This window comes from Pelodiscus sinensis, chromosome 15 (assembly GCF_052426305.1).
Source record: "Pelodiscus sinensis isolate ZL-2025 chromosome 15, ASM5242630v1, whole genome shotgun sequence".
NCBI classification, from domain to species: Eukaryota; Metazoa; Chordata; order Testudines; family Trionychidae; genus Pelodiscus; species Pelodiscus sinensis.
In genome coordinates, this window is record NC_143066.1 from 21,699,621 (window position 1) to 21,720,905 (window position 21,285).

Consider the following 21,285-nt stretch of genomic DNA (forward strand, 5'->3'; position numbering starts at 1 on the left):
CATGATTTTTCTTGTTAAGACAGAAATTTCAATTAAAGCTTAAAATTGATTGAACAGATTTGTTCCCAGTCATTATGGCCAAGTCCATATATTATTATCTTCTTGAGAAATTAAGAAAGGCCTAGGTAGGAATCAGTGTTTTGGTGTGAGTGGTAAATCCAAGGCATTAATGTCTTATTAAGAAGATGGATGTGGGCTGCATTCTGTTTATCAATGTGTCTGACGGTTGACTTGCCATTTTGTTCAGTGACAAATTGTTATACAGGCTGTATTTCTTGTGATTAGTAGCACTTCTGCTGTTTGTTTGGTTCTTAATTCTACTTTAGCATGATTCCTGATTTAAGTGCTTCTGCATTTGAAAACAAGTAGGTGAGTAACAGAAACAGTTCATCAAGCAGAGGTTGTGTTTAAAGTACTCCGTATCTCTTTTAAACACAGTGGCTGTGTCTAAACTGCATCCCTTTTCCATAAAAGGGATGCAAACTAGACACATCACAATTGCAAATGAAGCGGGGATTTAAATTTTAAAATAAGGAATAAGGGATCTCTTAAAATAAGGAATAAGGGATCTTTCGGAAAAGGCTTTATTTTCCGAAAGATCCGCGTCTAGACTGGCGCTTTTTTCTGGCAAAGCTCCGAGCCGGAAAAAAGCGGCAGCCATTTTTATGCAAATGAAGCGGGGGGGATTTAAATCCCTGCTTCATTTGCAATTGCGATGTGTCTAGTTTGCATCCCTTTTACGGAAAAGGGATGCAGTCTAGACACAGCCAGTGTTAATAAGAAAAAGAAAAATCTTGACTTGTATCAGTTCCTGGAAAAGCCTTTTAGCCCAAAATATGTCCTCTGGCCCCCATTGACCTCAATGGGAGTCATGCAAGCGTAAGCAAGGGAAGGATTTGACACTTGGGGTGTGTCTAGACTACATGCCTCCTTCGACGGAGGCATGTAGATTAGCCAGATCGGAAGAGGGAAATGAAGCCATGATTAAAATAATCGCGGCTTCATTTAAATTTAAATGGCTGCCCCGATCTGCCGATCAGCTGTTTGTCGGCAGATCGGGGGAGTCTGGACGCGATGCCCCGACAAAGAAGCCTTTCTTCATCGACACAGGTAAACCTGGTTTCACGAGGCTTACCTGTGCCGATGAAGAAAGGCTTCTTTGTCGGGGCATCGCGTCCAGACTCCCCCGATCTGCCGACAAACAGCTGATCGGCAGATCGGGGCAGCCATTTAAATTTAAATGAAGCCGCGATTATTTTAATCACGGCTTCATTTCCCTCTTCCGATCTGGCTAATCTACATGCCTCCGTCGAAGGAGGCATGTAGTCTAGACACACCCTTGGTGAGTGTCCCTCACTTCAAAAGGAAATTTTTCATCCATTGGAAACAGTCATCCAGATATGCTTGAAAAGAATTTTGTTAGTTGTGTCTCACCTATATGCTCAGATTGTTCTCTCATTTTGCTTCATATTAAGAAACATCAGGAAGCACAAAGTCAATCATTTTAATTTTCATTCTAATCATTTACTTAATTTTCTGACTTCTTTTGGAAAACAGATACTGCTGCCTTTGCATCAGACTTAGCTCTCAGTTACCCCAGTGTACATACACAATAACTCCATTGACTTCAGTCAAGGCTGACAAGCCCCAGAACTGATCCATCTTCATTCTAAACAACATATCTTATTTCTGAAACATCTCATGACTGTGAAATAAACCAATCCATCCCCCTAATTTGGGGATGACCACAGTCTTAGGGATCAAAGTCTGTGAGCTAAGGAACCAAACAAAACTCAGGATGATCTGTGCTGCTTTTCCCAATAACATTCTCCTTGTGATCAGGCAGCAAATGAGAATTGGCAAGGAGGTTATTGGCTGGGCATTGTGATCCTTTTGCTAGCTCACACAAATGAGGCCAGCAGGAAGAACACGGACAAGCTGCTTCAAAATGTGCTACAGATCAGAATTAAAGTTTACAGTGGTCATTGTGGTCCGTGCATACAACCAATAGTAAAGCAGGGATGATGGGATCACGATAGTACAGATTAGGTTCATGCTGCTTTTACTTTTATTATGGCTACTTCTTGCCCATTTTGTGCCTCAAAATCCTCTTCCTGATTAGCAAGTTTTGTACAACATCAGTACAAGGGTGAGACTGAAAGGTGAGTTTGATAGATATTACCTGAGTGCTAGTGTTGATGTACCAAAGTGTTGGCAAAGTTTACAGCAGAATTACAGTTGCACAGTGGATTCTGAGCAGTCTCTGTGTCAAATTTTATGATTAGAGGAAAAATTACTTGGGTGTCCCTCTCCATCCTCATAGAAGACAGCCCCGCACCCTCAAAAATGATTTGTATATAGCATGTATGCAGTGTGGGTGTCCTTGTCATCCACTAAAAACCTGGATTCATGCACTACCATAGGAAACCTGAAACTAGTGCACTTGGAAGGAAAAAGATTGATTTAATTTAAGGTATTAAAAGACTTCAGCTCTAACTGTATCATTGGAACACTAAGTTCATTTCTGGCCTTGTTAAGAGTTGTGATTCATCACAGAGAATAAAATAAACCAGGTGGCAAGCAATTAGTGTGCATTGTGTGAACCTAATGGTCCTGCTTATGAAGAGCAATGAGACACAAACCCATAATCAAGGCATAATTTACTTTGGGCAAATTTTATCTTGGGATTAAACAGGGATGGAAGCAGGAGCTTTATACCAATCAGACAAGGGAGATTTCCAGCTTTCTAAGCATCCCCAGCACTCACATCTTGTTCCGGGAGCCTAGAACTATCTACCAGAAGAGAAGAGTCTGTAGTATATGTCTGTCTCTACAGACAGCTGTAATATGGTGTGAAGTGGTATAAAAGCTTTTCCACTGTGGATTTGGAATAAGTGATTTACTATTGAATGTCAAAGCCACAAGAGAGCTCTGCAGCTCATCCCAAATGACTATGGATGAAGCTTAGATACCCACTCACGTCATCATGCTCTCTGTGTGCTCCACAGAGAGTATTCAAAACTTATTTTTAAAACGTTTTAGGGCAGGGCTCAGAGGAAGCGAGGGAGGGATCAAAAGTTCTCAGAATTGCTCCAAATCACTTTCACTATAAATTGCTGGAACTTTAAAGATTCAGACTTTCTCCTGCATTGAAATCTGCTGAGCACAAGAGTGTGTATCCGGGGAAGACACCAAGTGGCTGGTTGTCGTTTCCTGATTCTGTGGACTAGTCTGCATTGGCCTTGGGCCCAGTGTAGATTGAAGCAGACCCTGGCTGTTCTAACATACATACATCTAGCTGAGGTCCCATAAGGAATGAACCACTCCACACCAGACACACCACCTCTCGGTCTCCAACGCAGCCCCCACCCCGTAAGTTAGGGTATGTCTACACTACCACCCTAGTTCAAACTAGGGTGGTAGTGTAGACATACCCTTAGGGACTCCCTGCTGCTACATCTAGGATGAGGTGTGGGCTTTCAGTCTGTCTTTGAGTTCTGTGCTTCGGCCTGTCACTATAGTGTGTCTGACTGGATTTTGTGGCATCGGTGGCACATCTCTTTTTTTGGGTAAAATCTCTGCTTGCGGTAGGGTCTTTGATTGTGTGGGGTTGGTTTTTTTTTTCCATTGGCAGGGGTTTGTGTAGTGGAAGGGGGTGTCTGTTGTGTGTGTCGTTCTGATGGTGGGAAGCTTTGTCAAAGGGGAAGGTTTTGCAGCATTCCCTAAAGACAGTCAGACTCTGGATTCCTCCGATCCTGTCTGGAAATGTGTTCTGTAACTAGATCCAGTGTTCCCTCTAATTTTTCCCACTCCTGAGCAGAATGAATGTTGTTACGTACACCAATGTGGAGGTGATGTGGGACACATTGCCTTCATACTGCTGCACATAACAAAATTCATGTGGCAGGAGTGGGGCTGAGCAGGGGGAGGGGACGTAGGCTTGGGGCAGAGAGTTGCGGTGTAGGGATGCCGAGGCTCTCTCCAGGAGTGTGAGCTCTAGGTTGGGGCCGGGATGAGGCATTCAGGGTTGAGACTGAGGGTTGGGGGGGAAGGACTCTAATGATGAGTGGTTTGGTGTGGGGGCTTCAGGCTGGGGGGTGAAGCCAAGGGATTTAGAATACAGGAGGAGGCTGCAGACTGAGACAGGAGCTTGGGGTGCAGGAGGGAGTGACGTTTTGGGGGTGGGCCTGGGAATGAAGGGTTGGGATGCAAGAGGGGGCTCCAGGTTTGTGGAGGGATTGGGTATTGGAGTGTGCAGGAGAGGGCTTGGGATCTTGACTGGTGTGGGGTTTGGATTGCAGGAGGTGGCCCTGGGTTAGAGTAACTCAGGGTGGGTTAGGAGGTTGGGACTCAGGGATACCTGGAAAGCAGCACTAAGGTGGGCTACCTGGTGCTTGCCTGTCCTGGGGCACCGTGCAGCATCCTGGAAGCAGCCAACAGGTCCGGTTTTGGGGAAAGGAGCATTAGGCTCCACACACACAGAGCCCCACAGTCCCCCCACCTAAGAACCAGACCTGCTGCTCTCTGGCTGCTTCCCCGCTGGCCCCAGCACAGAATTGCCTTGGCAACAAGCTCCCTGTTAGGGTGAGCGGGGAGAGGCTCCTCTCCCCTTGCCAGGGCAGCTCTGTGCTTGGCCCAGAAGGGAAGGGCACCTCCCCACCAGTCGGAGCAGCTTCAGACCTTAGGGGAAGGCATCTCTCCCACTGCAGCCCTGAGCCCCAGGAAGCTTCACAGCCAAAGCATAGCGGGAACGTAGGCTGGATCCCCGTGGCCTAGATTGTTGTATGCCCAGCTCTCCCATGCTTCATCTTGGCCTTTTGTGATGTGCATTGTCTTAGAGGAGCACCGCTGTCACTCGTTCACTGATCGAAGTGTGGACTGTGGTGTTGCTGGGGTTGGTCTGCTATTTGTTTTGAAAATTAGGACAAAAGCCTTAAACTGGCATCGTGTGTCAACTGGGAGCCAGAGGAGGGTCTCCAGTATGTGTTCCTGGTGGCCTAAACAGGTGACTGCATTCTGTCCCAGTTGCAGCCTGTGCATCACCTTCACGTTCTCCTTGCATCTGTTGAATTACAATTATCCAGCCTGGAAGTGAGGAATTCATTGATCACAGCAGCCAAGTCCTTGTATGGAAGTAAGCGAGGGAGGGAGGAGGCATTTTAGATACTCATGCTAACCTGGTCATCCAAACTTAGTGAGGAGTCACAGAGCATGCCAGGATTTCACACCATTCTAACAAATTGGAACTGGTGCCTTCTCTGGAAGGTGAAAACCATGTCTCTGCTACTTCTTCAGAGCATATACCCTTTCTGAGCAGCGTCATGTCGGCTTTCCTGGATTCTACTTGAGCCAGCTGCTTTTCATTCAAGAGCTGATTTCTGGTAAGCATGCTGATATTTGAGAATGAGCTATGAACAAGAGAGCCCCAGAGTTACAAAGTGACTAGTCAACCTCATTTTGAACTGGAAGTATGTAATCAGGCAGCAAAGATCAAAAAAAGGAGATGGGATAGAGGACAGCAAACACAGTATCCCTTTTCTAATGGTTCCTAACACTGTTAGTTTGGGGTTTTTTTACTGCTGCTGCACACTGAATAGATTTTTTCAGAAGACTGTCCACAGTAACTCCAAAATCTTTCTTGAGAGGTACCAGCTAATGTAGAATCCAGCTATTTGTAAGTAGAGTTTACAGAATTAGTTTCCAGTAAGCATCCCTTTGCACTTATTAGCATTGAATTTCATCTGCCATTTTCTCCTCCAGTCACCCAGTTTTGTGAGATCCCTTTGTAGCTCTCCATAATCAGCTTTGGACTTAACTATCTTGAGTGCTTTTTATTGTCTGCAAACTTTGCCACCTCACTGTTCACCTTCTTTCCATATTCATATTTATGAATATTTGGAACAGCACTTGTCCCTGAGGTTTACCTAGTTCGAACTAAGCGCTCCGTTAGTTCGAATTAACTTTGTAGTGTAGACATACCCTCAGGGTCTTCCAATAGATTGGTGAGGCATGATTTCTATTTACAAAGCCATGCTGACTCTTCCCCAAGATACCATATTTATCTATGGGTCTGATAATTTTGTTCTTTATTATAGTTTCAATCAGTTTGCTTGCTACTGAAGTTAGGCTTACCAGCCTATAATTGCCAGGATTGTCTCTGAAGCCTTTTTTTAAAATAGGTGTGTGATGGATAGGAGGAGACCTGGCCTTTCCTGAACATCTCAGCATACAGTAGCCAAAGGGTTAAACCCAGGTAGGTAGGAAGTGTTGGCAGGAAGCCAAAAGAACTAATAAGAAGAAAGTATGAGATTTGAATTGAAAGGGATACTTGTCTGCTGCTCTTTGTGTGAGTTTGAAGCCGGGAGCAGGGAGAACAAGATGAATTGAACCAGGCAGGACTACCATGCCTACAAAGAATACTGGGCATGGAAATGGACTGGACCTTGAAGCACAGATCTGTGAGTAGGTAGGGAATGGAATGTCTATTTAGACACAATCAGGTTATTTTCTTTGTTTTGTTGTTTGGTTAAACTTCTCTTTGCTAAGTCCATGTGTCTGCCTCTCCTACCCATACACTTTAAGCTGTATCCCAGGGATGGAATTTCTCTGAGCTTTGTAATTTGTTCTTTTCTCAGTTGCTTTAAAACACCTAGCAACCAAGTATGCTTTATCAACTATATCTTATTGTTTTGTTAATAAAATAATCTTTTTTAAGAGAATGATTTGATTCTTGTTTCCTGGAAGATAAGGACTGTGTGTGCATGCCTGAGACTGTGAGGTCAGCTATCAGAGACTGAAGTTTGTTTTCTCTTTTTTCCAAGCTCTCTTGTGGTGAAAGAGCTTGGGGTATCCCTCTGGAAGAAGCCCAAGTGGTTTCTTCCTGAGTTCAAGAAGAAATGGTTGTTATTGTTGTTTGGGGGGTTGTTTGTTTTTGTTTCTTTTGGGGGTGGCAGCTATCTCTCAAGGCCAGGGAATTTATGTAGAAGCCTATAGAGGTAAGGTATTTTTAATTCTCTTGTGAGCCCCCATCTTCTGCACTCCGAGTGCCAGAGTGGGGAACAGCCATGACAAAGTGTTACATTAGTTATCTGCTGCTCATCCGGTACAGAAGCAGATCTAAGTGATAGGTTACATATCACGGTTAGTATATTTATTCTTTGAGTTTCTTCAGCACTCTTGGGTGAATATCATCTGGTCCTGGTGACTTGCTACTCTTTAATTTATCAGTTTGTTCCAAAATCTCTTCTATAGACATCTCAATCTGAGACAGTTTCTCAGGTTTTCTACCTAAAAAGAATATCTCAGGTGTCAGGATAGTCCCATATCCTCTGCAGTAAAGAGCAGTGCAAAGGATTCATCTAGTTTCTCTGCAGTGGCCTTGTCTTCCTTGAGTTCTCCTTTAGCACCTCAGTCGTCAGGAACAATCACAGATTAGGATTGGTGAAACCTCAAGAGGTCATCTAGTTCAACTTCCTGCTCAATGCAGGAGCTTCCTGTGTGTGTGCATGTGAGTGGCTATCCACAGCTAAATAGCCATATATAAACAAATCCTCAGTAGCCAGCTTGTGTGGAAAAATGCCTTTTAGGAAATCACCACAAGGAATCCATTTTGAAGCACTTGAAGAGGGGAAAGTGATCAGGAATAGTCAACATAGATTCACAAAGGGCAAGTCGTGCCCGACCAATCTGATTAATTTCTATGATGAGGTAACTGGCTCTGTGGATATGGAAAAGTCAGTGGATGTGATATACCTTGACTTTAGCAAAGCTTTTGATTCCGTCTCCCACAATATTCTTGTCAGCAAGTTAAGGGAATATGGATTGGATAAATGGACTGTAAGATGGATAGAAATCTGGCTAGACTCTCGGGCCCAACGGATTGTGATCAACGGCTTGATGTCAGGTTGGCGGTCAGTTTCTAGCGAAGTGCCCCAAGGATCTGTTCTTGGACCGGTTTTATTCAACATCTTTGTTAATGACCTGGAAGAGGGGATGGCTTGCTCCCTCAGCAAGTTCACAGATGACACTAAGCTAGGGGGAGAGGTAGATACGGTGGAGGGCAGGGATAGGGTCCAGAGTGACCTGGACAGATTAGAGGATTGGGCCAACAAGGACAAGTGTAGAGTCCAGGGGAATGAATGGCTAAGTAGCAGTTCTGCAGAAGAGGACCTGGGGATTACAGCGGATGAGAAGCTGGATGTGAGTCAACAGTGTGCTCTTATAGCCAAGAAGGCTAATGACATATTAGGGTGCATTAGGAGGAGCACTGCCAGCAGATCCAAAGAAGTGATTATTCCCCTTTATTCGGCGCTGGTGGCCTTATCTGGAATATTGTGTCAAGGGGCAGCCCATGAGCCTAGGGGCGCCCAATGATGACATCACGGCCACTGATGGCCGTGCAGGCGGGGGCACCGATCACGCCTTCTGCCTGGGGCGCCAGCTGCCGCAGCCGGCCTCAAGAAACTCCTGATTGTGTCCAGTTCTGGGTACCCCCTCCCCCACTATAGAAAGGATATGGACGCATTGGAGAGGGTCCAGCGGAGGGCGACCAAAATTATTAGGGGGATGGAGTGCATGACCTATGAGGAGAGACTGAGGGATTTGGGTTTGTTTAGTCTGCAGAAGAGAAGAGTGAGGGGGGATTTGATAGCAGCCTTCAACTTCCTGAAGGGAGGTTCCAAAGAGGATGGAGAGAAGCTATTCTCAGTAGTGACGGATGGCAGAACAAGGAGCAATGGTCTTAAGTTATAGTGGGAGAGATCTAGGTTGGATATTAGTAAAAACTATTTCACTAGGAGGGTGGTGAAGCACTGGAATGGGTTACCTAAGGAGGTGGTGGAATCTCCATCCCTAGAGGTTTTTAAGTCTCGGCTTGACAAAGCCCTGGCTGGGTTGATTTAGTTGGGATTGGTCCTGCCTTGGGCCGGGGGCTGGACTTGATGACCTCCTGAGGTCTCTTCCAGCTCTATGATTCTATGACTATTATGTATACCTTCATGCTATCCGTTTACAGACGTTCCTCTGCTTTATATATAAAGTTTAATTGCTAAGGCTGGTACGGTCACGTTATCTGTGGGTTACAGGCAAGTCATTAAATCCGATGTAAGAGCACTGAAAGCTGCTAGGAAAATGAAAGGTCTATTAAATATTTACTGTGAGATGTGAAACAGCTCCTTCACTGTTGGTAAATATATATTTTAAAAAAGGAACTTTAATGGTGTGACAGTAAGAATAGGGCTTACCAGTAATAACCCCAAGAACCAGTCAGGAAGGGAATACTCTGACTGCTGAGAAGACAGGAGGCTATGTCTCATCTGTAAATTAAGTAGGTCCTGAGTCAAGTTCCCCTGAAGCCATTGACTTTGAAAGCACCTAGATTGTGCCCATACTACGTGATTCTGGTAGTCAAGGTTCAGTATATTCTGTTTGGTTAATAAACGGTTCTGGGCAAAAGAATTGCTTGGAAATCCAGTCTGAGTCTGCATTTTCCTTACCTTTGTCTGAATATTGATTTTTTTTTTCCGAATTGATTTTCCTTTCTCAACAACAAAAGAAAAAAAATTGAGAATGAACCTCTGCCGTTCACATAGTGTCAAGTCAAAGGCTCACTCAAATCTGTATCAGGTCACTGGACTCATTGCAGTTCTTACTTTAACTTTTGAAACCTGGGCATCTCAATAGATCATCTAGCTACCCAAATCAGCAGTTATGTTACTAAAATAGGCATTTACTTGCCTATATGCTCGGTAAGCATCTAACTCAGAGCTCAGGATTTCCTGCTAATGTGTCCATGTGTAAAATTAAGCTCCCCTGTCAAACTAATTTGCGCTTAATTCTTACAATGCATTAAAAAGTTCTGATCTCTCATTGCAAAGACTCTGTACTGTGCAATGCACATGAATTAAAGATAAAAGCTACTGCAGTTAATATTCAGTACTTACATTTGGTCTATAATTATATCTTTTTATTTATTGCTTAGACGCTAAATGTTCTGCATTTTCATTCTGTATCAATAATACGCAAACTTCAATATTTGCAAACGAGCTTTTTAATTTTTACAAATCTTGCTACCAAATCTTTTATGTTGAATTTCCATTCAAAGCATATTTTATTGCCAGTATTAAAACACTGACAGATCCTGATTCACATCATTGTCCAGAGGGACTGTGTGTGTGCTTTCTGTAAATAACATAGCTGTATGCCTTATTCCTACAAGTATATTCACACATTTATAGCTTTAAGTATGTGAATAGTCCTGTAAATGGGATTAGGAGAGAATTTGCACAATCAGGACCTTAGATTTGTTTTCAGAGATAACAGTACTAATAATACTGTCTTTAATTTCAGATTGGCACTGATTGGGATGCCAAGGAAAGGATATTTCGGAATTTTGGAGGACTTATTGGGCCGATGGATGAACCAGTTGGCATGCAGAAGTGGGGAAAAGGCCCCAATGTCACAGTAACAGTGATATGGGTGGACCCGATCAATGTCATCGCAGCTACATATGATATCCTTATTGAATCTAGTGCAGAATTTACTCACTACAAACCACCTTTGAATTTGCCGCTGCGGCCTGGAGTCTGGACTGTTAAAATTCTGCACCACTGGGTACCTGTAGCTGAAACCAAATTCCTTGTTACTCCCCTTACATTCTCTAACAAGCAACCTATCAAACAAGGTAAGCAGTTTTTGCGGGCACAGTAAGCATTAAAATGTTCCAAATAGTGGTAACATACTAGTATAAAAGAATATTTCATTCTCTGTCAATGCTATGATTAAAATCACAATATCACTACACCGGAAAGTACCCACAAAAGGAATAGTTGAGATGTTAAATAGGAAGAAGATGTATTTTGAAAATGGGTGAAAGTAGCTGAATCCATTCTGTAAAACACAGGAACTTTGAACAAAAAACTTCATTTTTAAATCTTTTATTTTATAGAATACACAGAGTTGGGAACCTGTAGAACTTTTAGGCATTTCATAATCATAGAGCTACTGTGCAAATCATAGTTTAAGAATACAAGCAAACAGAAATAAGTCATTTCCTTTCTTATCTGCTGCTTTCACTTACTTGCTCCAAAAGATTTAAACTCTTTCTGTTGTTTGCTTGACAAAATCGTTATGTATAATAGTAAGGATATTAATTCATGAAATGTTGGCTTTATCAAAATTACCTGCAATATGTCGCCATCTCCTTCTAAAACAGCTATTCCAGCCTTTTCCCAGAACTGGTAAGACCTTCCCTGTAACCTCAATATGATATCCTGTGCATCTGAAATTGTAGGTGACCCCAGATGTTTAAGACCAAACCAAAGCTTATTTTCTGAAAAGAAAGATACCTCTTTCCTTTCAATAGCATCATCTAGCTGTCTGAACATCTTTTCCTTTCTAATATAGTTAGAACATGCTGTTAGAAAACCTAAGTGCAGCTTCCATTAGAAAATCCATTCATCTGAATATTCTTTAGTATGTATCAAGTATATTAGCCTATAAGTGGTGGAAGCTCTTCCAAGTCACACCTGTGAGATCATAGCAATTCTCTTACTGTGAATATCTTTGCTATGCTTTTTTACACTCTGATATGTCATTAATATTAATAGCAGCAGCCATTGTAAAGTTGCCAGATACATAAACTATCCTATTAAGTTTTCAGAAGTTCTTCATCTTTCTGACAGAGGAGCAAATAAACTGAGTTAGGCATTTACTTTACATGCTGCTTCAGTAATGCAAACGTTGGGAGGCAACTGCTGAGAGCAAATCCAATCCTAATCTTCCTCAACAGGAACTGGATTCCAGATATTTTTCACCAGAATAGCTGACTTACTGGGTTTTCCTTCTAATATGTGGTGGCATCATTCCTTAAGCAGAAGCAAAACCAGGAAGGCCATGTCTACACTAGGAAACTATTTTGAAATTACTAAATGCGACTTAAGAACTCCTGATTTAACAAATTCAAAGTAGCGTGTCCTCGCAGTAAGGAAGCATTGAAATTACTCCAAGGCAGGTTCCGTTAATGTGGACATGCTACCTCAGACGTAGAGCCGCAGAAAGCACTGGAAAGTAATTATTTCGAAATAGCACCAGTGCGTCCACACTGCTGCTATTTCGAAATAACTATTTTGGCATTAGCGTTACTCCTGAGAAAAAGCAGAAGTACAGATTTTTAATTCTGCGGCCCATTATTTTGAAATAACAGGCTTGGTAGTGTGGACACTCCGTTTATAAATTCTACCTAGGTGGAGGTTATTTCAAAATAAAAGTCATAGAGTAGATGAGGGCTAACATACTGCAGTCAGCATTAGCTAATATAAAATTCTTTGTCTACTTAGCAAAAAATACCATGGTAGGGTGGTATGCATTTGGGGGTTGAGTCAACCAGCTCTAAATGTGGGTGTTACTGATTTGTCTTTTTAAAATTAATTTAGTTTATGTTCTTTGATCATTCAACTGTCTGACTAGGTTGAATAGAAGATGTGGTTTGTATCCTCCTGACTGGTAACAGTTACCAATTTGTTTCTTTTTGCCACATTGCTCAGGGTTCCGGTGGACAATGAAGCATTTCCCAAACTTTAGGAGGCTTCTCCCTATGAAGGGGTGCATCTACACAGCACCCTAAACTTGAAATAAGATGCGCAATTTACACTATGCAAATCTATTTTGAAATTGCTTATTTTGAAATTTGGCATGTCTACACAGCGCCTAGTTTCAAAATAACGTGGTATTTCGAGCCATCCCTTATCTCTCGTGTAACAAGGTTTACCAGGATGGTGAAATAACTTGCCTGTTATTTCAAAAAATATTTCAGAATAATGGGAGGCTTGTGTAGACATGGGGTAGCTATATCGGGATAAAATAGCCATGCAGTGTAGACATACGCAAAGACAACACATTGGTTAAAATTCTAAATCTAGAATGATTCCATTGATTTCAGTGAAGTCACACAAAAAATGGCCCATTGATTTCAATGAAACAAGATTGGGCCCATATCCTTTTTGTTAAATCCAGACAAAGTTACTGTGACAATTGTAGTTTACTACAGGTGTTGGATATAAAACTTGGAAGCAATATTGTTTGCTAAAAGCAAGCAAGCAAAAAAGCCTCAGGAGCACTTTGGTAGTGATGTACTATCTCAGAAATTTGAATGTGAAAGTGAAAGAAATTAATTCCAGAAGTTGGTAGAGCAGGAGTTGATAATAATTTTTGATGGGGAACCACTCCAAAAATTTGGAAAATAGTCAAGGGCTGCACTCTTCCAAGTAATAGAATCACAGAGCTGGAAGAGACCTCAGGAGGCCATCAAGTCCAACCCCCTGTCCAAGGCAGAATCAATCCCAACTAAATCAACCCAGCCAGGGCTTTGTCAAGCCGAGACTTAAAAACCTCTAGGGATGGAGATTCCACCACCTCCCTAGGTAACCCATTCCAGTGCTTCACCACCCTCCTAGTGAAATAGTTTTTCCTAATATCCAACCTAGACCTTCCCCACTGTAACTTGAAACCATTGCTCCTTGTTCTGCCATCTGTTACTACTGTGAACAGCCTTTCTACATCCTATTTGAAACTTCCCTTCAGGAAGTTGAAGGCTGCTATCAAATTCCCCCTTACTTTTCACTTCTGCAGATTAAATAAACCCAAATCCCTCAGCCTCTCCTCATAGGTCATGTGCTCCAGCCCCCTAATCATTTTGGTCACCCTCTGCTGGACCCTCTCCAATGCATCCACATCCTTTCCATAATGGGGGGGCCCAAAACTGGACACAACATTCCAGATGAGGCCTCACCAGAGCCGAATAAAGGGGAGTAATCACTTCTCTAGATCTGCTGGCAATGCTCTTCCTAATGCAACCTAATATGTCATTAGCCTTCTTGGCTACAAGGGCACACTGTTGACTCATAGCTAGCTTCTCATCCACTGTAATCCCCGGGTCCTTTTCTGCAGAACTGTGACTTAGCCAGTCAATTGAGGTTGGGTGCAGAAGGGAGCATAAGGTAAGGGATTGGGGTGCAGGAAAGGACGTGGGATCTGGGAGGGAGTTTGGGTAAAAGAGGCAGTTGTGACCTGGGTTAGGGGATGAGAGTGCAGGGGTTTGGGTTGTGACCTTGGCAAGAGGGAATTGTGACCTGGGGAAGGAGACTAGGATGAGGAGGGAATGGAGGGATTTTGACTGTGACATAGGGCAGGAGGGAGTTGTGACTTGGGGAAAAGGCTGGGGTGCAGTGGTTTGGGTTGTGACCTAGGGCAGGGGATTCAGATGCATTATCTGGGAGGGGACTGGGGTTCAGGAGGGGGGCAAGGGATTTTGGTTGTAACATGGGGCAAGGGTTTGGCGTGCAGGATCTGGGAGAGGATAAGGGGGCAGAGAGTTAGGGTTGTGACCTATCAGAGGCAGCAAGGTGGGGAGCAGAAGACTGTACAGGGGGGAGCCAGCTTAACAGACAGTTCCCCCACCACCGTCTCTGCCGGGGGTAGGGGAAGTAGAGGCACAGCGGACACGCCGCAAGTGGGGACTGAAGCGGTCTCTGCTGCGATTCTGCTTTTGAAATATACAGAAGCCCCGCTGGGACTCTTGTACATTTCAAAGGCTGAGGCGCGCAGGAAACGAGAGGCCAGCGGGGGGAGTCCCCCACCTCAGCCCTAATGGGACTCTTGTATATTTTAGAAGGAAGCCCTGCACTCCCTGCGGAGCTTCTGCTTTTCAACTGTAGCAAGAGCTGAGTGGGCTCTTGCTACAGTTCAAAGGCAGAGGCACCCTTAGAGACTAATCGAATAGTCAATGGAAATCCCATAGACTATTCAGTTGATTTATTAATCTAAATTCAGCATACCTAGCAGGATCTGGGAAGGGATATGGGGGCAGGAAGAGGACAGAGGGCTTAGGTTGTGACATGTGGCAGAGGATTGGGGTGCAGGATCTGGAAGGGGATATGGGGGCAGGAGGCGTCAGAGGATTTGGGTTATGTGTGGTAGATAGGCAAAAGTTGGAGTGGCAGAGGCAGACTCTGGCTGACAGACTTACCTGCTTGATTCCCAGCTAGCAGCCTTCTCAAGAAGACTCCCTGCCTGCCCCATGCCCACACTGGCTGCAAGGGCCATATGGTTTTTGAACAGCTACAAGCCTGAGGGGAGCGGGGGAGGGTGCTTCACAAGCTGCCTGTTCACTACAGGCAGCTCCCATTGGCCAGAAACCAGCCAATGAGTATGTGCTGGGGGTGGGAGCAGCGCCTGAAGCCTTCGCCCCTCCTCCAGGCTCACAGCTGTTCAAACAGAACCCCGCAAGTTCACAGCAGCCACTTTTCTCAGCACCGGGCAGGAGCGGGGAGAGGCAGGGAGTCTGCCTGAGGCTCCCAACTACATTCGTGGGCCAGATCTGGCAGCTTCACAGCGAGATCCAGCCTGTGGGAGGGTATTTTGCCCAGGTCTGAGATAAAGACATACCATTTTGGTTAAGGATATATCAGAAAACAGGGCTCACCAAACCACAGCGAGCCCTGCTCGCCAGCTGTACTGGCCGGCAATCTGCGCATGCACAGATCGTCCGAACCCGGCTCGTCTGGGTTACAATCTACTCGCCACAGGCGAGTAGATTTTATTATTTGTCGAGCCCTGAGCATTCTTAATGAAAACCTCTGTTGTTTCTTACTCGACCACAATATTGTGTTCCAAGCAGAAAATTGTCAGTTATCTTTAATTTCCCAGCTTTTGTCAGTTTGTCACCACTTTATTATTTCAAGTTTTCTGTGCCAAATAAGGACATTGTGCAACTATGTCAGAAAAATTAGAACTTCTAAAGGAAAAATTTCTGTTACAGTTATAAACAATACAAAGGCAGCCAAAAAGGCTTATAAAATAAAAAATAATGCCATTACAGGCAGTCCCCGAGTTACATACAAGATAGGGACTGTAGGTTTGTTCTTAAGTTGAATCTGTATGTAAGTCAGAACTGGCGTCCAGATTCAGCCGCTGCTGAAACTGATCAGTTTCAACAGTGGCTGAATCTGGACGCCAGTTCTGACTTACATACAGATTCAACTTAAGAACCCCAGGCATCCCCAAGTCAGCTGCTGCTGAAACTGATCAGTGGCTAATTCCAGGAAGCCTGGGGCAGGGGCTTCCTGTAGTCAGCCACTGGTCATTTTCAGCAGCTGCTGACTTGGGGACACCTGGGGCAGAGCAGCTGGGGTGCTGCTGGGATGGTCCAGTGGCGCCCAGAGCGGCGCTACGGGACCAACCGGCAGCGCCCCAGCTGCTGTACCACAGGCGTCCGGAGCAAAGCCGCGGAGCACGGGGGCAGTGGGACAGCCCAGATGCGCCGTGGCTATCCTGCTGCCCTCGGGTTCCGTGGCTTTGCTCTGCTTTGCTCCCCGTCCCCCTGGTCTGCAGACCGGGGGGGGGGGGGGAGCAGAGCAGAGCAAAGCGGCGGAACACGCGGCCAGCTGACAGCCCAGACGCGTCTGGGCTGTCAGCTGGCCGCGTGTTCCGCCGCTCTGCTCTGCTCTGCTCTGCTCTGCTCTGCTCTGCTCCCCGTCCCCCTGGTCTACAGACCAGGGGGACGGGGAGCAGAGCAGAGCAAAGCCGTGGAGCACGCGGCCAGCTGACAGCCCAGACGCGTCTGGTCTGTCCGCTGCCTGCGTGTTCCGCCGCTTTGCTTCCTCTCCCTGGTCTGCTGGAGACCAGGGAGAGGAAGGGCCCCGTTTGTAACTGCGGATCCGACGTAAGTCAGATCCACGTAACTCGGGGACTGCCTGTAGTCTTGTTTTAAGACTGAAAAAAATTACACATCAGCATCATGTTCGGCCACTATCAACAAAAGAGAGCATTCATTTTTATTAAAAAATATTCTAAATACTAGAACCTTTGTCATATTTACTGCATTATCACCCCAACAGTTTGCTTCATATTACATTTCAATATTATACCTGTTTAGTGTAACACTAGCCCCTTTTTTCCAGCATACTGTAAGTATGGAAGCTGATTTCCAAACTCAGACACACACACACAATTACACACCAAAAAATGTTGCCCAAGAATGTGCATAATTTGCAGTTGCCAGACATGTTTGCACAAATCAGGCAGTTGCACACATATGGATAATTATGTGCCTGGCTGACCATTGATTGCTGGAGAACTACAGTAATGGGACTATAGTAAAGCAAGGTTGATTGGATCATCTGATTGGTACACTAAGTGCGTGTGGGCATGTGTGCATTTCTGGATGCTTCATGTGGAAAATTAGGCCATCAGACTTTCCAGTCCTGAAAAATGTAGGATTCCCTCGCTGAAGATGAAGAATGGGGCTTGGGTCAAGCCCATTGAAGTTAGTGAGAGTCCATCTATTAACTTTCCGGGGCTTTGGATCAGATTCTAGTTGTGATGTATATGTGGGATAGAGGAGTAAGTAGCAAGGAACGATTGAATTCTAGTTCTCACTCTATCTACTGAGGCCTTTGGTAAATCATTTTCATCCACATTTTCAGAGGCAGTCATGCACAGTTCCCTGTGCCTAATCTACAAGTGCAAATTCCACTTGTCAGCAGAAATGTTTGCCTACCTAAAAGACATGGAGGTGGGGGGGAGGGAGCTAGTAAGATAACATATTTACCTAATCCACAGGAGGTTTCAAAATTACTTAATTTTGCAAAGTTGGAGAGTGATAGTATGTGAATACTAAGTATTTTGTGTTATAGGGAAAACCATTATAATCTTTACAGTTCCCTTTGCAAGCAGTGAATGTTATCACAGCTTTGGCAGTATTTCCTGGATAAAGTACAGGGAATACTGCGTTAACATTTATACAGGCAAAGTTGTATTGACTTGAATGGTGGCCATGAAATACACAGTGGCAGCATAGGTTAAAACAAAAAAAGACAACTAACCAGGTTATGCTTCCAGCAGCAAAGCTGGGAACTCTGTCAGAAATCACAGCAGAGTTAAGTCTAAGCAGGAACTTGCATAGAATCTATCAATTCACACAAGATAAGCTTAAAGTTCAGAACTTTCCTTGAAAGAATTTTTCATTTATGAACCCCCTAGAAAGAAATCAAGATCTCTGGGGGTATGTCTACACTAGAAAGTTAGTTCGAACTAACGGACGTTAGTTCGAACTAACTTTCCTATGCGCTACACTAGCGCTTCGCTAGTTCGAATTTGAATCGAACTAGCGGAGCGCTTAGTTCGAACTAGGAAAACCTCATTTTACGAGGACTAACGCCTAGTTCGAACTAGCTAGTTCGAACTAAGGGCTGTGTAGCCCTTTAGTTCGAACTAGTGGGAGGCTAGCCCTCCCCAGGTTTCCCTGGTGGCCACTCTGGCCAACACCAGGGAAACTCTATGCCCCCCTCCCGGCCCCGGACCCCTTAAAGGGGCACGGGCTGGCTACGGTGCCCGTGCCAGGTGCAAGCCTGCCAGCACCCAGCTAGCAGACCCTGCACCTGGCACGGCACAGAGCCAGCCACCCGATGCCCCCCAGCCCACCCCCTCTTGCCGGGACCAGGCTGGCGGCTCCCGGGAGCTTGCCCTGGACCGCAAGAGGCGGGCACCTTCCTGGGCTAGTGCGGACATCGTGGACCTCGTCCACGATCTCCGCACTAGGCACAGGAAAGTGGCCGTCTAGGGCAGGAGAGCTGCCAGCCTGGCCACCCAGGAGCAGGTGTGCATGAAAATCAAGGGGGTCCACTGAGACCCCCGACACTGAGCCCTGAGCTTACAATGGCCGTCCTGGGTCAGACCAAAGGTCCATCTAGCCCAGTAGCCTGTCTGCCCACAGCGGCCAACCCTAGGGACCCTGGAGGGGATGGACCGAAGACAATGACCAAGCCATTTGTCTCGTGCCATCCCTCTCCAGCCTTCCACAAACTTTGGGCAGGGACACCACTCCTACCCTCTGGCTAATAGGACTCCATGGACCCAACCTCCATGACTTGATCTCACTTCCCTTTAAACTCTGTTCTAGTTGTAGCCTTCACAGCCTCCTGCAGCAAGGAGTTCCACAGGTTAACTATTTGCTTTGTCAACAACAACAACAACTTTCTCTTACTAGTTTCAAGCCTGCTACCCATTCCTTTCCTTTGGTGTCCTCTAGTCCTTCTTTATGGGAACTCAGGAAGAACTTTTCTGAATGCACCCTCTCCACCCAACCCCTGCTTTTAGAGACCTCTATCCTGTCCCCCCTCCGTCTCCTCTTTTCTAAGCTGAACAGTCCCAGTCTCTGTAGCCTCTCTTCATCTGGGACCTGTTCCCAACCCCTGATCATGTTAGTTGCCCTCCCCTCTCCCAGCCTTTCTCTTCCCCTCTCCCACCTCCTTTTCCCAGTCTCCCCCAGTTTTTTTCAATAAAGACAGAGTCAATGTTGGAAGAAACGTTATCTTTATTTTGTACATCAATAAGAAGGGGGGCTAGGGAAGGGCAAGTGGAAGGAGGTGAGGGAGGAATGGGGTACGAGCCCCCGATGGGGAGGACTGGGCTGGCTCTGCGGGCTTCTGGGGGTGGAAGCTCTCCTGCAGCCCCCCAATTACTCCCTCTCCCCAGATGGCAGCCTGCGGCAAGTGCAGCCGGGCTGATGGCCGAGTGGTGTGATGTGCCCAGTGTGGGCACTCAGGGCACTCCAAGCCAGAACTTCTTTGCAAGCGGGGCACCCCTTAGAACTGTGTGTCCGGGGTGGGGGTCGGGACCCTTTAAGCGCAGCCCTCGGCTAGCCTGAGACAGTATCTCCATGCTCTAAGTCCTCCTTTTATGCCCTGCCGGCACTGCTTCCGGCCATCATTAAGCCCTGTTCAGAGTCCACTCAATGTGGACTTACTAGTTCGAACTAGCAAAACGCTAGTTCGAACTAGTTTTTAGTTCTAGATGCGTTAGTTCGAACTAGCTTAGTTCGAATTAACTAATTCGAACTAAGTTAGTTCGAACTAGCGCTGTAGTGTAGACGTACCCTGGTAGATAATCAAAATAAAATGTGTTCATTTCTGTATTGCGATTCACAACATTCAAACTGTGCTAGCTGTAATGAGTTTGTCAGGCCTTTAGGAGTTACTATTACAAAACAAGTATCAGAGGGGTACCCGTGTTAGTCTGGATCTGCAACAGCGACAAGGAGTCCTGTAGCACCTTATAGACAGGGGGTATGTCTACACTACAATGTTAGTTCGAACTAACAGACGTTAGTTCGAACTAACATTCATAGGCGCTACACTAGCGCTCCGCTAGTTCGAATTTAAATCGAACTAGTGGAGCACTTAGTTCGAACTAGGAAAACCTCATTTTACGAGGATTAAGCCTAGTTCGAACTAGCTAGTTCGAATTAAGGGGTGTGTAGCCCCTTAATTCGAACTAGTGGGAGGCTAGCCCTCCCCAGGTTTCCCTAGTGGCCACTCTGGCCAACACCAGGGAAACTCGTATGCCCCCCTCCCGGCCCTGGACTCCTTAAAGGGGCACGGGCTGGCTACGGTGCCCGTGCCAGGTGCAAGCCTGCCAGCACCCAGCCAGCAGACCCTGCACCTGGCACGGTACAGAGCCACCCACCCGATGTCCCCCAGCCCACCCCCTCTTCCCGGGACCAGGCTGGCGGCTCCCGGGAGCTTGCCCGGGACCGCAAGAGGCGGGCACCTTCCTGGGCTAGTGCGGACATCGTGGACCTCGTCCACGATCTCCGCACTAGGCACAGGAAAGTGGCCGTCTAGGGCAGGAGAGCTGCCAGCCTGGCCACCCAGGAGCAGGTGTGCATGAAAATCAAGGGGGTCCACTGAGACCCCCGACCCTGAGCCCTGAGCTTACAATGGCCGTACTGGGTCAGACCAAAGGTCCATCTAGCCCAGTAGCCTGTCTGCCAACAGCGGCCAACCCTAGGGACCCTGGAGGGGATGGACCGAAGACAGTGACCAAGCCATTTGTCTCGTGCCATCCCTCTCCAGTCTTCCACAAACTTTGGGCAGGGACACCACTCCTACCCTCTGGCTAATACCACTCCATGGACCCAACCTCCATGACTTGATCTCACTTCCCTTTAAACTCTGTTCTAGTTGTAGCCTTCACAGCCTCCTGCAGCAAGGAGTTCCACAGGTTAACTATTTGCTTTGTCAACAACAACAACAACTTTCTCTTACTAGTTTCAAGCCTGCTACCCATTCCTTTCCTTTGGTGTCCTCTAGTCCTTCTTTATGGGAACTCAGGAAGAACTTTTCTGAATGCACCCTCTCCACCCAACCCCTGCTTTTAGAGACCTCTATCCTGTCCCCCCTCCGTCTCCTCTTTTCTAAGCTGAACAGTCCCAGTCTCTGTAGCCTCTCT

The 21,285-nt window shown here is 45.8% G+C and overlaps 1 protein-coding gene across 1 annotated transcript in view; it reads left to right on the forward strand.

The window, feature by feature from the left end:
* The window catches only part of XYLT1 (xylosyltransferase 1), a 399,566-nt gene that overhangs the window by 354,581 nt on the left and 23,700 nt on the right, over window positions 1-21,285 (forward strand). The window contains exon 11 of the mRNA XM_075899380.2: window positions 10,348-10,681. Coding sequence (XP_075755495.2) covers window positions 10,348-10,681 — 334 coding nt within the window. The remainder of the gene's footprint in view (window positions 1-10,347; window positions 10,682-21,285) is intronic.